The sequence below is a fragment of the Morone saxatilis genome, unplaced genomic scaffold (genome assembly GCF_004916995.1).
Source record: "Morone saxatilis isolate NCDOM2014 unplaced genomic scaffold, NCSU_SB_2.0 Contig22, whole genome shotgun sequence".
Classification (NCBI taxonomy): domain Eukaryota; kingdom Metazoa; phylum Chordata; class Actinopteri; family Moronidae; genus Morone; species Morone saxatilis.
Window position 1 is genome coordinate 21,276,898 of NW_023339785.1, and position 14,854 is coordinate 21,291,751.

Consider the following 14,854-nt stretch of genomic DNA (forward strand, 5'->3'; position numbering starts at 1 on the left):
TGACTTCTGTATTGCATGTTATTTACTGAGGGTTTTGAAGCCGTTATTTAATGATACCCCCCTTCAGGCTTGCTCCGCCTCCTAGTTTTTATGGGTGTGTGAAGTACAAGACTGCCCTCCTGGAAACGCGGAGGAGGAAGCGAGGGCTGGTATTATGCCGCCTATTATTTCGTGACGTCGGGATAAGCCCATGAGGGTCTTTAAATGAAGGTGACACCTGCGGCTGGTAAAACCTCTGCTGGAGGCTGGAGGGCATTTGTGGGGGAGGTAGAGTTGGGTATCCCTGTTAGGGTCACCACCACAACGCCATGTTATCCTTTAGCCTTTCCGGAGACTCCTGACTTCATGCTAATTTACGGATTTGAGGATTTATGGGAGTTATGGTTCCTTAACTAAGGAATCCAAACTACGCACAACCCTCGCCACCCCCACACTCACACACTACCACCCCGGCTTTCTCCCCTCCTGCTGCGGAGGCAGACAGAGCATGTGGAGGCCCTTTCCTCCAATTAGTCTGGCCTGCTAATGAGCCCCGAACCATTCCCCTTCTACCACTGCACCCATTCATCTTACCTCCATACCCTCCACCTCTTTCTCCCTCCCTGTCCCCTCCTTCTATACCTCCCCCCCATCAGCCCTGAGGCCCAAGCCAGGGTCGCCTCCCTCTACCCACTGAGCCTCTTTGCTCCCACACCACTACCACCCCACTGGGTATAATTATCACGCAGCCGGCTTATAAAAATCCTGCTGCACAAGCCAGGCAGCCGGTAACCAGGAACCACAGCACACACTGTTTCTACCTGTGAGTGTGTGTGCTGTGGGCTTTTAATGCTCTCCGTAATATTTCTTTGAGCTGTCAGGGAGCAGAGACGTGAACAGCTGAGTCTTCCTGCTGCAGTCTCTGATCTGATCCACACATCCTGCGCTTGTTGTCACTGGGCACAGTTACGTGTTGCTGTGTAACAGGACCCACCTGCCCCCCAAAAGAGGTCAGGGGTCACACTTCCTGTTTCCTGTCTCTGCTAGGTCATCAGAGGGTCTCCCTGTGAGGGTCAGGGACCTCCTCTGTTCCTCCTCTGCCTTTTGTTTGGGGCGGCAGTGCTCTGGGGAGCACAGCAGAGTTGAGGCTCCTCTCTGGACCTGTCAAAGTGTTAGCGCTCCATAACTTTATCATTCCCTCTCCTGCTTGAATGCCTTTTCATCTTGCGGGAAAGCCATACCTTGGCAGTATGTGGTAGTTATTTTTCACAGTCTCCCTTTTTTCTAATACATCTCCCTCTTTGCCCTTTTCTCCTGGTTTCTGTTTGCTACAAGCCACCCATAGCCGGCAGCAGAACAGCTGGTTGAAGCCCCTCGGCCCACTGAAGCTTGTTCAAGCACAGGCCACTCCACCCTCTATTATCTGCTTACCCACTCGAGTGTCTGCCGGCTCCTGCTAGGTGTGATCATGGGACACGCAGTGACAGTCTGCTGATGTTGAAATGGAGGGTTTCTTAGCAACACATGACTCTGGGAACCAGAGCGATAACGTGTAAAGCAGACGAGCAGCAGACAAAAAGACATTGTCTGAGAAGGCGAAATCTAATTTAGCCACCAGCGGCCTGTGCAGGAATGAGACTTTTTAAACTATTAAACCCCATGCAGACAATCAGGCACATTCACAGACATAAGTCAAGATTTTCATTTGGTTAGCCTAAAAATTGGAAATTGTTGTCATACCAGATATATTTAATGCTGGGGGGGACTTAACTCTGTGTGTTCATGCACTGCCTTGATCAGATCAGATACAATGGTTTATTCTTCCAGGAGATGAACTGGCAACAATTTATTTAAAAAAAATGTATATTTCATTAGCTTCCAAAGATTATCCACCAGAGGAACAAAGTCTAAACATTCATTCAGGTTTCAGTCCAGTCTAGAGAAATCTGGAAATAACCTTATGGGCTTAGTCAGAAAGGTGGAGTGGACACACGCCCAGTTTAACGTGGGACTGGAGAGCTGCTTTTTTTTCTCCTCTGTGTTTTATGTTCCAACTGGAATTAACATCAGGAAATTAATCTTGTCTGCATTAACTGTCTGAGGCTGGGCTCCTGTTGCGTGACATACTCGTCCGCGGACAGATAGAGGGGAAGGGGGAAAAAAAGAAAGAATGAGGGAACATAGGTCCCACTACCCTTTACATTTCAGATTTAATAAAAGTTGAGTAATGAGTCTCAGAGAGCGGGTGGGTCTGTAGGACAGGCTGCGTGGTCCGAAACTCTGTCAGAGGGCTGAGGAGCTTTCCATGACTCACTCTGTGGAAAGTGTCTGTCTGTCCATCGTTCTCCCATGGTGTCCCTCATTCATTCCCACTCTCTTGCTTTTCCCCCCGGCTCTCTCCTCCAAATAGCACGTCTGCAAACATGGGTACAAGCGCAGCAGCTCAGTGTACATGAGGGGATTAGGTGTAGGAAAGTCCATTTCCTTCATTTATCATGAAAAATAGTCTGTGCTGAAAAGTCACGTATTTGATTGTTTTAACACAGTGACCCGGGCATCGGCTCCTACACCGATTTAAAAATATACAATCTGCTGTACAGTATGTTTCTGGTTTTACAGGAGCTCTGAGATAAAAAGGAGACTATTAGAGCCACAGTGTAAAATGCAAAGTTTATTATTTTTTAACCAGAGCTCTGAATGTTTATAGCTCTTATATGAGAACCATTTTTTTTTTTGTCACTATAAAAATTTCAGTGGTCAGTTTATTACAATTTGGGTCTCATTTTCTTAATCCTTCGCCACATTGCCTATTGGGAATACTAATATTGCACTGACCAAATAAATGATCAAGATCTGGGAATAGCAACATAAAAAAACAAAGAAACAAAGATGAACAGTAAAGTTATTATTTATCAAACTGCATGTTGTAAACATCTGTACACAGACTTCCTGGTGAACTCTGACCTGGTTCACTTGCTATAGTCGTGTTTGACTATACTTTCTAAACACTTGCTCTACTTTGTTGTAGAAATAGAATAGTGTTGCAAGAATGAGTCCTACAAGAATGGAAATGATGTAGCATTTTTCTTCTCCCACTTCATCTTGAGACCAACACATTTTTGAATGGGTTTTTAATAGATGCCTGAAATAAGGTGATTTTGACATTTTGTTCTAAAACATACATCCGTAAATACTTGAAGCTTCTGCATATCTTAAAGGTCCAGTGTTTAGGATTTAGTGGTGTCTAGTGGTGTAGTTACACATTGCAACTCTCTCATTTCACTCTCCCTTTCCAAGCACGAAAGAGAAACTACGGGGGCTGCAAATTGTGCGAAAAGCCAGTGTTTGTCCCTTTGGGCTACTGTAGAAATATGGTGGGCTTCATGGAAGGCGACCCGTGGCTTCTGTAGATAAAAACAGCTCATTCTATGGTAACAAAAACATGACAATTATTCTATTCAGGTGACTATACACTAATAAAAAGATGTATATTATCTCAATGGACAATAGATCCTCCTAAATGTTACACACTGGACCTTTTAAAAACGTGGTCTTCTCCACTTTTCTATGTGGTCTTTGGTGCTGAACAGATAGCACACAATGAGTTTTTTTCTCTAAACACCTGCCTTTTGTGGCTGAATCATAGACTGACTAACTCAAAAATGAGCAAAGACGTGCAGCGTGGGTGAAGCCTGGATGCTGAAACCAGCCACCTGTGATGGCACCCACCTGTCAAAGCAGCCATGCCCTTTTGTGCATAACTTGAAACCTTGATATCATTTAAATGGGTGAGTTATATAAAAATTCACCCCTGTACAGCGAAATTTGTCCTATTTTTTGTACTAGGTTGTAAAAATGTTTATTTCTGCTGTAAGGTTTGGTATTTTATTGTTGGCCCTTACGGAGAATTACTCACTTCCATAGCCAGCTTCAAGTTTTTGGCACTTCCACGTTGGCTTCATTCGTGGTCAGCCAGGGATGTTGCTGCCTTGCCTGAATATAAGATTGATGAGAGTGGTGAGAGTGAACCAAAACAGTAAAGTTGAGGGACATAAAACCAAAACAATGACCTGAGTGATGCTAAAAACTTTAGAGTTCTAATAATTTTCTGTGGTTTTGTCATTAAATATTTCACATTTCACATGGTCATCAGACCCATTTTAATATAGAAATATTGATTGATTAAAGCAGCTTTAAGCCAGTACACTGAATGAGTATAAACCCCCAAATCAGGTCAGCAGTTTTCATCACTATGTTATACTAAAAACAGTACATGTTGATTTTGTGAATTTCAAGCCTTCAACGCAGAGCAATTATAGAAACCATCAACATAAGACGGTGAAACCATTGCTTTTGTTATGAGTGTATGGTAAGCAGTAGTCTGTTTGGGAGCCTAAGCCTTAAGTTCTGTAGATTAGATTTATAGACTAGATGTGTTGAGGCATTGATAGAAACATTCAGGGCAGCAGATTCCGTCTGGGCCGAGTCATGAGCAGCTTGTCCAGACAAGTCCTGTGCGTGGAGAGGAGGACATAACACAGAGCCTGATCCCAATCACACACACTGACAAGAAGCCCTTTTTTTTTTTTTTCCTATACGCTTTCTGTCTTCATTACTCATCCCCTCCCGGTTTTACTCCAAACATTACTCATTCACTTCCTGCATTTATACCGAGATATTTATTATCTTACCTTCAGATTTCGTTCGACCTTCCTTTTTTCTGTGATTCATGGTCAAATGTGAACCAGGATCTTGGAGCCAGCTTGTGTATAAGACCACAGCTGATGATCAGCGAGCGCAGGTTGATTCCATCAGTGCACATCAAGCAGCGGCTGAGCTCTGGGACTCGGTTGCAGCTGTCGTGTCGAACAGTGACCCTGTGTGGAGTTCATGTCATGTGTGGGAGGCAGTGACAGACTTGCGGTTTCTGTGTCTCTGTCTGGGCTGGCCTGCATTGAGCAAACGGCCACATGTTTGGGCTTTGTGTGCAGCCTTTGAGCCGGTGTTTCCTTGGTGTGACTTGCGCTTTTGTGTTAAGGGGAGGTGAACCCTGTGGCCTGCGGGATGCCTATAGCCACCCTGATTACATGTTCTGTGTGTCCAGCTGTTTGTCCAAGCCAGCTCCCGATGCAACTCTCGAAACACAGATGAGAGAGCAGGGAAGAGTGAGAGTGCCAGATTTCCTCTCTTAATGGAAAACATACTGAGCATTTCTCCAAAAAAATGTCTCTTTTATTTGTTTCCTCCCTGCTTCCTTTTGCTTTGGGTTTTTTTATTTAATTGCAGTAGATTCCAGCCCAGAGCGACTTGAGGTTTCTTCCTCTTGTGGTAAATCTGGAGGCTCTTACCGGATCACGCTGTGGCTCAGCCATGCCAAAAGCGCAGCGTCACTTTCGACACAAACATACATCCCACCCCTCCCCGATACCGCAGCCGTGGCACGGGCAGTCAGCCAGTGGGCAGAAGCCACAGCTCCCTGCCACAGAGGTACTGCCCTGCCACCCCGCCTGTGAAGAAGGGCAACGCTCACTGCTATGGCTCATTTAGGCAACTGCTATAATTATGCAGCCAGTTTCTTTTTTTAATTTCCAAAAGCCAATTTTTGTATTTTTTCATCTGCTGTTCATCTGCTGCTATTTATGGCTTGTATGTTCTCGATCCTACTTCCTTCACATGTGTGTCTGAAACTGGCTTATGATTCCAAAATGTAAAACTCTCAGATGCTGTTGTATTTTTAGTCATGCTCGCAGCAATGTTGGCCTGTTGGTCGGTCGCCACTTTGGTTCAGACTGAAATATCTTACCATGTGGACATTTAGGGTCCCCAGAGAATTAATCCCAGCAACTTCAAGCATCACCATGAGGCTGACATTATTGTGTTTTACTGAAAAGTCTCGACAGTGATCAGATGGATTGCCACAAAAATTGGTACAAATATCCACAATCCCCTGAGGATGAATTCTAATGACTTTGGTGATTGTTTGATTTTTTTTATCTAGCTCCACCAGTAGGTCATATTATTCACTTTTCCACATTTCTACATCTACTTGGTGAAGTAAACATTTTGCACAAGCATTTATTGTTCCCCAAATAATAAATCACAATGCCTTTGGTGATCCTTTGAATTTTCCTCTTGCTGACACATTCCTTGACAAATTCTGGTTCTGGTACAGACATTCATCTTCTTCAGAATTTATTGTGATCCTCTGACATTTTCATCAACATATGAATTTGTCCAGTACTTTGGTTTATAACCAAATACCTGCAATATTCTCATCAGTGTTATCTGTACTTTATATTTAGAGCTAATTGGCAAATGTTAGCACACTAAACTAAGATGATGAACATTGTAAACATTATACCTGCTACACATCAGCAAGTTCAGCCTCACAGAGCATGGCTTTTTTTTATGATCCCACGTTTATTGTCATGTATGTAAGGCTTAAAACCAAAAGCACGGCTTGTTTTGAAATTGACGACAACAATGAAAAGTTCTGACTGAGGAAAAAGAAAAAGAAGAACAGAAAAATAGTGTACAAAATAAACAAAAAGCAAAAAAAGCACCATCCCTCCCTCCCAGGCACATTAACACACCCTCATATTAGGGGGATTTGCTGTTAGTTAAAAGCACTTCATCAATGGAATCAGAAAAAATATGCAACACACACACAGATAAATATAAGGGAAATGAGAGGTTCTATCAAATAACTTGAGGAATGAGGGGAAGGAATAATTTCTGGCTGTAGTCTTGTTTCCTCTACCATCAGTATACAGTGAATCAGAGGATGGCGTGTCTGTTTATGTGATGGTGGGAGCTGGTGTGTATGGTGGCAGGTGGTAAGTTACACATGGCGGTGTTCACACAGACTGAGCTCTAAACAGGGGCACGACAGTTGCTGTCAGTGTTTTTCCCCTCGTTCCTCATACCTTTTTTTAGGTTTTGTTCTAAAATACCCTGAACCACATCTTTCTCTTCCTGCTTTACAAGTGTTTGTTTGCCTTTTAATTGGTTTGTGAGGCGCCCCTCCCCTCCCAAAGTCCAACTGAGTTGCCAGGATACAGACCATGAGAAGGAATTTCAGGACCTCAGTAAAATCTATGAAGGACTCCGACAAATGCAGGCAAACATGGTTCTGTTTTTAACAAAACACTTCAGTACATTAAACGGCCATCCATCATGCTGGGAGTTTGTTCCTGGGACACGTTTTAATGTGACACCTGAGGGCTCTGCTCTGTCAACAGATGGCCTCAAACAGAAGTCCAAATATTCCTATGGATCGGCCATCCTGTCTGTGACTTACTGTTTGTCCATCCCTCGATAAAGTGAACAGGCGTTTAGAAATGTTGTGGTCATCCCGCGTGTATGGCCTCAATGTTAGGAAATGAATGGAGGTTTGTTGGGCAGCCATGCTAGGAACAGGGTGATATGTGTTTCCTTTCTAAACTTTAGAGTTTATGTCACTTGTAAAACCCAGATTGACTAGTTTGTATATGCAGGCGGAGGGAACAGGGTTGTTTATCTTCTGACTGACGTAATTCTGTGATTAGCTCTGGGTTTTTATACCTCCGCTCTCTGTCTCTCACACACACAAACACAGTCTGATCCCAGGCAGACGTTGCAGCTGACCTGAGACAAGGCCCATATGAACTCAATTTTCTCCCACAGACAGCCAAAACAACCAAAAACAACAACAAAAAATGCATGCTGACGTATGCAGATAGGAAGGAAATCAATAAAAAAACAAAGAAGGAGGCAGAGCGGTGAGATGAAAGGAGGCTTGCAGGGCAGGCGGCTGGAATTTAGCACATCTGTTACCTTGGCAGGGCTCTCAATCATGTGCGATGTTGTGGAGGCTGAAAGATGGTCAGAGAGCGGCGGTGTAGGTTGTCTCCAAGCTCACTCATGTTTGTCGCCCAAGAATACAACACAGGATTTTTATTTTGTTATTTATTTCTTTAAAAAAAGCCACACTACAAAAAAACGCATTTTTGAAAGTTGACATTTTCCTCCCAATTTTAGTAATTGGAGGTTTAAACTTTGCTATTTTCCCTCCTTTTACATTTGGTCAAGAGGAATTCAGAGATTTTTAATGAAATTGTTTTACAGCTCTTGGACATTTTTGTATTATTTATGAGTTGATTAGTTTACCGCAGTTCTCAATAAACACTTCTGGTATGTGTTGCACAACACAGTATGAGCTTCTGTAAATCACACGGGAAAGTATCTGAGTTGAAAAACAACTGCTTTTAAAGCCCAGAAGCCAAACTGAATAAGATTCTGTTGCAAATAATATCATCTTTCAGTACTACTTATTATTCTCTTCTCTTTTTCTACCTCTGCTTGTTTTAGAGCTTGTGTTGCATGTTGATTAACCCTCTTCATATTATTACCTGTTTGAGAGTTGTTTTATCTGCTTCTTTGCAAAAGAGGTTTCATATCTTATATAACTGGTTCAATAAAATAAAAATAAAAGTCTCAATATTACAAAAAATTAATAAATAATTTTCTTTGTCTATCGTCCTGCTTCTTATTTTAGATCTTCAGGCCTTGATGTGCACTTGGACCGAGTGTGTTATGTGGTGTTATTGTATCCCTGTTGCCCTGAGACAACCACTCAAGACAATGATGTTTGCCAGTAACAACACAATCGCACCAGTCTGCTTGCCCCACTGTTTCTTTTTCAACCAGTAAATTACATGGAGCGACAGCCACAGCCCTTTGAATGAATCACGTTTGGACAAAAATAACAAAACTGGCATCAATAATAAAACTGTTTCCCTGCCTGGCGATTATAATTAGAGTTTGGTAAATACTAGCGCGTTTAGATCTCAACGAGATTTTGTCTGGAATTCCCCTCATACTGTTATAATCATACAGTGCACGCTCAGATGAAGAGACACCACTTATTTATTTTCACAGCTTTGTTAAACCATTAATACACAGGCACATTCCGGCCACAGAGTGATTCATAAAGAGCAGTATAACCTCATTACCTTTGACCTCCTCCTGTTTGTCCCACAGTTGCTGCGGATGGTGACGGTATCTGAGAAGCGCTGGAGAGCCCGGTCGCGTGGAAGTGGAGTGGACGGGTGGAACGACGAGGGGGAAGAGGGGTTCGAGAGTGGTGACTGTGACGATGAAGATGAGTGCGCTGGAGTGTCAGGGCTGGGGCCACCACCGAGACGCAAACGGTTACGCATCTTTGCAGGTTAGACACGTTTGCTCAAACTGGATCTCAAAATTAACTCTAACTGCAACTTGTGTGGTTTAGAATTTGGTGCTGCATCCACACTGATAACTTAAAAATGACCTAAAATTGCATTCATGAGGTGGGCTGTGAAAGCATTTTGGGCACATGCTATTAAGTTGTTTATGTTTAAGCCTGCTGCCCAAATTGGAGCTCCTTCTGCAGTGAGTCAGAGCAATCACAGTCCAAACACAGGGGCAGTGGGCACAGCAGAGGGGTGTTTACATGACTACTGTACATGTTGACACCATTGTGACACTATGCAGCAGGAGACGTGAGACTTCCTCAGGTAGCCGCCTCACCTCAACCTCTTGACCTCCCCGCCGTCAATCCCTTGGAAACGTCAGACGTGCTCTCCGAAAGCCAAACAAAGAACAAATGAAGCTACAAACTGTTGGAAGAAAAGAAACCAAACAGAAAAAGAGGGCGAAAACAGCCAGAGAGCAAGAACAAGGGGGTTCGATATACCGACACAAAGCCAGCGCAGCTGAGCAAACACGGCAGTGGGAGTAGTCCTCCTGTCTGGGATGTTGTGGCAGAGATTTGGGTTCATCGGGCAGGGAGCGAGAGCAGGAACCAGGGGTTAACACAGGAATCCTGCAGGGCCATCACTTCCAGCAGGCTGGGCCGTGAGAGTCTGATGCCCTCTCTTGCACGCTCCCGTTGGCCTGACTCTACAGTTCTGCTTCAATACATAGGGTCATTATACTGTCTCCTCTGGTTCACAAGCTGCTGAAGTTGACACAGCGGGAAATTAAAGCACCCTTTATAGCCTGACCTCCATCTCAGCCTCAATATCCCCTTAATTTTCCCTTATCTGTCCTGTAAAAGAGCAGATTAGATGTGTATTTAGTGTGTGTGCTTCTCGTGAGTGTGTGTGAGTGAGTCTGCAGGCACATAAACGCCTGTTTGTACATAAGCCAGTAATGTTTGCAGACCTTGGAGAGGCCCTTCTCATTGGCAGATACACAGATAGCTGCTGATAGCCTGTGATGACCCAGCAAAATGCTGACCTTGCACGGCCACTCAGCCCATTTTGGTCAAACAGGGGGCTGGGGTTCAAAGGTCAACCTGCAGAGCATGAGGCCTAATGGGCTGCCTGTCTGCTCTGCTGCTCTGAGATGGACGAGGCAGATCTGGTTTCACAAAGCCTGGAGCGGAGAGAGAGACAGTATAGCACACAGCCGGGGAAAGGTGACAGAAGCCACAACAACAAGGTGAAGACAGGAGAGAGGCAGGTCTGAGACCCCCACACAGCACGGCTGTCAGCCTGCTGAACACGCAGAGGATGTTCCCAAACGTACTTAATGATTGAGCTGTCCTCGCTCATTCTCGACACAGATTCCATAAACTTCTGATCACTAATGCTACACACACACAGACACACACACACTTCCCCTCCCGACCGTTCAAACCCTACGTCGCACATTCCCCAGAGCATTCCAGGCCAGGGGAGCTATTCCAGGACAAGGACCCCCCCCACACACACACACACCAACACCACCACCACCACACCCACACCAACCCCTCCACCACCACACCAACCCCTCCAAAGCCAGACAAACAGCCAGGCACTGGGTTGGTTACAGCTCACACACCAGACACTCACTGACCTCTCTGGTGATGTGTCACTTAATTATATTATTTTATCTATTGTTTTCTTTTACATGAACAGCTTTCATTTCCAAGTCATTTGAAGCTGCAACTGTTTTATTTTAAGTGGTGGGAGATCTTTAGAGATTAAGACACTGAGGATGGTCAGATGATTAAATGTCTTTAGTCACTTAAATGTACTGTGATGTGTTCTTATAGCAAGCCTATGTAACTTTTTCTGATCAGTGGCTGTGACTAGTGTCAATTATGATATACTGTTATATGTTAAAATGTAGGGTGACAGTAACACAAGGAGGGAAGAGTCATAAAGTCAGCTAACTGACTCAGCAATGTTATTTACCCAGCAATATCTACCTAAAGCTAACATTAGCCACCAAAAGATACTGGTATCACCTTTATGCTGCTAAAACTAATGCTGTGTTTACACCAACTGGGAAGCAAATTTTGACCTTGCATAAGTTTGACCACACGCTCATTTGTTTAAACAAAACCTGCAAATATTGACTTTTAATCTGGCTTACTACAGCAGTATAAACCCAAAATAAACAGATTTTTCTTTTATGTAATTGCAATAAATGGATCAAAAGGATGCTGAAATATTTTATATCATGATGCCCATTTGTAAAAAAAAATCTGAATTCATACAAGCAAACAACTTGAAATGTTTGTTTTCTGAATGGAGTTTGGATCGATCAGGGCAATGCTATGCTAACGTAGTTAACAGAAAAGTACAACTGACAGCTGCAATCAATTAACAAGACAAAACTCTTTTTTGTCTGGTCTTTATATAAATATCAAGTAGTATCATAGAGCTCTGGGTTCCTCGCCCTTTTCTGATTCAACGTCAGTGACATCAGGAGAATCTCAACACTCATAGGCTTTTCATGAAGCAGTGTCACGAAATATTGCATCAATTGCTGCAAAATTAGCTTCATGTTTGGTGTGAACACGTGTTACTCGTGTTATTTATTCTTTCAGAAATCACATAGTCTCCCTTTTATTGTTTTAAACTTTGCCTCTGGATGTGTGAATATAGGTCTTTAGAACACAATCAAAACTATAGATTATGTAGTTTAAATTACATAGCCAGAAATACGAGTTGCATTTAGACAGAGAAAATCATAAGCATGAAGGATAATTGTTTTTTATAATTATGTATAATCCCAAAATATGTAGGTGAATACACGTACAGTAATGCGTAGGTTTGTCTGTGTGTGTAGTTTTTTCAATCCTGTAATCTGTAATACCATATTACTGTCTTTCCCTCATGATGAGGGCTCACCTGTGTGTCTATGCTTTCATGCACACCTGGTCTCTGTCTGTACAGCCTCTGTGGGAAACAAAGAACCTGCCACCATCTCCATAAACTCTGCTCTAAGCCTCCCTTCATTCCCTCATCCTCACTTCATTTTTTCTCCCACTGTCACTTCAAATATGTACTGCAATGTTTTCAGAATACAGCTTCACAAGAGCTCAGACAGAGTAACTGCTGAGTAACTGACTGAATGAAAATGTTTCTATCTGTGTAAAAGTGAAGCCTGCCAGTGAGGTTAATCATTTGTTTCCAGCTGAGTTTCAGATCTTGGAGTTCTGTAAAAAAAAAAAAAGAAAAAAAGTGGAACCACAGTGAAATCATTCTCACTACTCTCAAGGTAATGTTCTTGACTCAAGTTAGTGCTTGAAACAAAATGACTCACTGAGAAAATGTGGAAATAATCCACGGAACTGTCTCTTTTTATAACACAAGTTGACCACTCAATTTTAACCCACTTATAAAGATGTCTATTTAAGAGTCTAACGCTAACTGCTAGACTAAATAACTTGTTAAAATGGGTTTTTGATGCAGTTTGGAAACATTCAGTAGTCTGAAAGCCAACAGTCGGAGGGCTCTGCCACGGCCCAGCAGCCCAGAGCTATGCCTTGTGTGTTTTCTTGCTGAGCTGGACGGGCCTTTGCTGTGTGCTGTACCTCACCATGCTCAGCAGGAGCTGCGTGAATAGGCCTCTTGTTATGTTCCTGCACTCAGACGTTCGGTCACTGTAAGCACCCCGAAGGAAAGCTGTTCTTTTGGAAGCTCTTGAGCATTTTATCAGCGCTGGGGGTTAGCAAAATACAAAGTGGAAATATTCCTGTAATGTGAAACATGCGGCTTACGATGAGAGGCTGGGCTCACCTTTCAGGTCTGCTACAAATTTTGTGGCTGGAACAAAGGAGCGAGAAAAAGAAAGAAGAAGGTGATGAAAGAATGCGGGGAAAGAACAGAAAGAGACAAAAACACCTTTGATAACTCTAAGGGTTGATACACTGGGAAACTTAAACATTCTTTACTCTTTATGTGGGTCGAATTGACAGCCGTGCGTGCTGCCAATACGAGAGCCTGGTATGTTAATTAACTGCAGCTGCGACCCTTGACCCACGGCACCTGATAGGTGAGTCGCAGGGCGCCAGTCCCTCACAGTGGTGTTTGCCACATGTCTTCATCAAAAAAGCCGTAGTCCAGACACTGTTGACGTTTGCTCTGGCAGCTCTGGGTGCATCCACCATGTAAACTGTTTCCTTCTCCTTTAAGCTCCATATACTTGCATAAAGCTGATTATCTGAAGTACCGCTCTCATAAATGCGCTTCCTGTCAAAGAGTCATCCACATGTGGTAGAGGGCCCGCGTGCCACAGGTTAGCGTGAGACAGAAGGAAACCGCCTCGGACGATGCAGATGTGTGAGGAGGAGTGCAGGTGTTTGGGTAGAGGAGGAATCTGGGTACCCACATGGCCTGAGTCCTCTATGGTTTTTCATCAGCCAGCAGAGCCAGATGATACAAAAACATGCAGACTTAATCACAGTTTTGCTATTTGATGCCTGCCTCATTCTTCCACCAAGGTATATAGAGTAAAAGGGAACAGGTGAGAGTGTTGAGTTCATTTTTCCTCTAAAATGCTGACAGATCGACTACCATTCTGTCAGATTCGTAGAGTTGAGTCACATGACTTAAAATGTTTAAGACATTTTTTTGTGTTTCTATGCTTTCATGCACACCTGGACCACCTTCAAAAGGAGGGGTTTATCCGTCCACCACTTTGGTCCAGACTAAAATATCTCAGCAGATATCGACATTCATGATCCCCAGATGATGACTTGTACTGACTATGGTGATACCTCAAGGGCCGGCTGTGGCTCAGAAGGTAGAGCTAGTCGTCCACAAATCAAAAGGTTGGTGGTTCAATCTGAAGACACTGAACCATAAAATGCTCCTGTGCCATCCTGTGCCATTGGCGTGTGAACAAAGAATTACCATGGAGCGCTTTAGATAGGAAGCGCTGTATCACTCCTGATAAGCAGGTTGGCACCTTGTATGGCAGCCCCTGCCATCAGAGTATTTGTGTGAAAGGGTAGATGTTGGCATGTGTTGTAAACCGATGAATGGTCAGTGGACTAGGAAAGCGCCACATAAATGCAGTCTATTTACCCTTCAACCTTTCATACAGTGCCTTCATCATTAGGTAATGCTTGCTAACAAGCTGAACTAAGATAGTAAACATGGTCAACATAATTAGTTAGCATTGTATATGTGAGAATGTAGCATGCTGACATTAGCATTTAGCTCAAACTTTGTCTAAGTACAAAGATGCTAGCATAGTTTTAGACTCGTGTTATTTTATGCCAACTGAAATCACCAACCAGAAACATAAATTATCAATCACAACTCTTTTAAATACCTCCAACACTGAAATGCTTTGGATTTGATAACACAGATTTTTACCAAATGTGTTTCTGTAACTAGTGTTGCTATGAAACTGCATAATTATGATTTTTTTTTTTTCAGAGAAATCAAAGAACAGATGTTTTTGCTCAGTTTAAGGCGATCTACAACACTGCAAATCAAAATTTCATTCCAAAAAGAGATTTGGAAGAAATGCTTATAGCTCTCATCCTTGGCTGACAAAAAGCTCATTCTTTAGCCAACTGAAATCTGTTTATCTTTTAGATGATTAATGATGAACTTAAGAAATTAAGAAA

General features: G+C 43.1%; 1 protein-coding gene across 1 annotated transcript in view; it reads left to right on the forward strand.

Moving 5' to 3' along the window:
• gpc3 (glypican 3) overlaps positions 1-9,739 on the forward strand; it is a 90,058-nt gene extending 80,319 nt beyond the window's left edge. The window contains 3 exon segments of the mRNA XM_035669500.1: positions 9,001-9,187; positions 9,392-9,417; positions 9,419-9,739. Of these exon segments, the coding sequence (XP_035525393.1) occupies positions 9,001-9,187; positions 9,392-9,417; positions 9,419-9,739 (534 nt within the window).
• Positions 9,740-14,854: the final 5,115 nt, after the last annotated feature.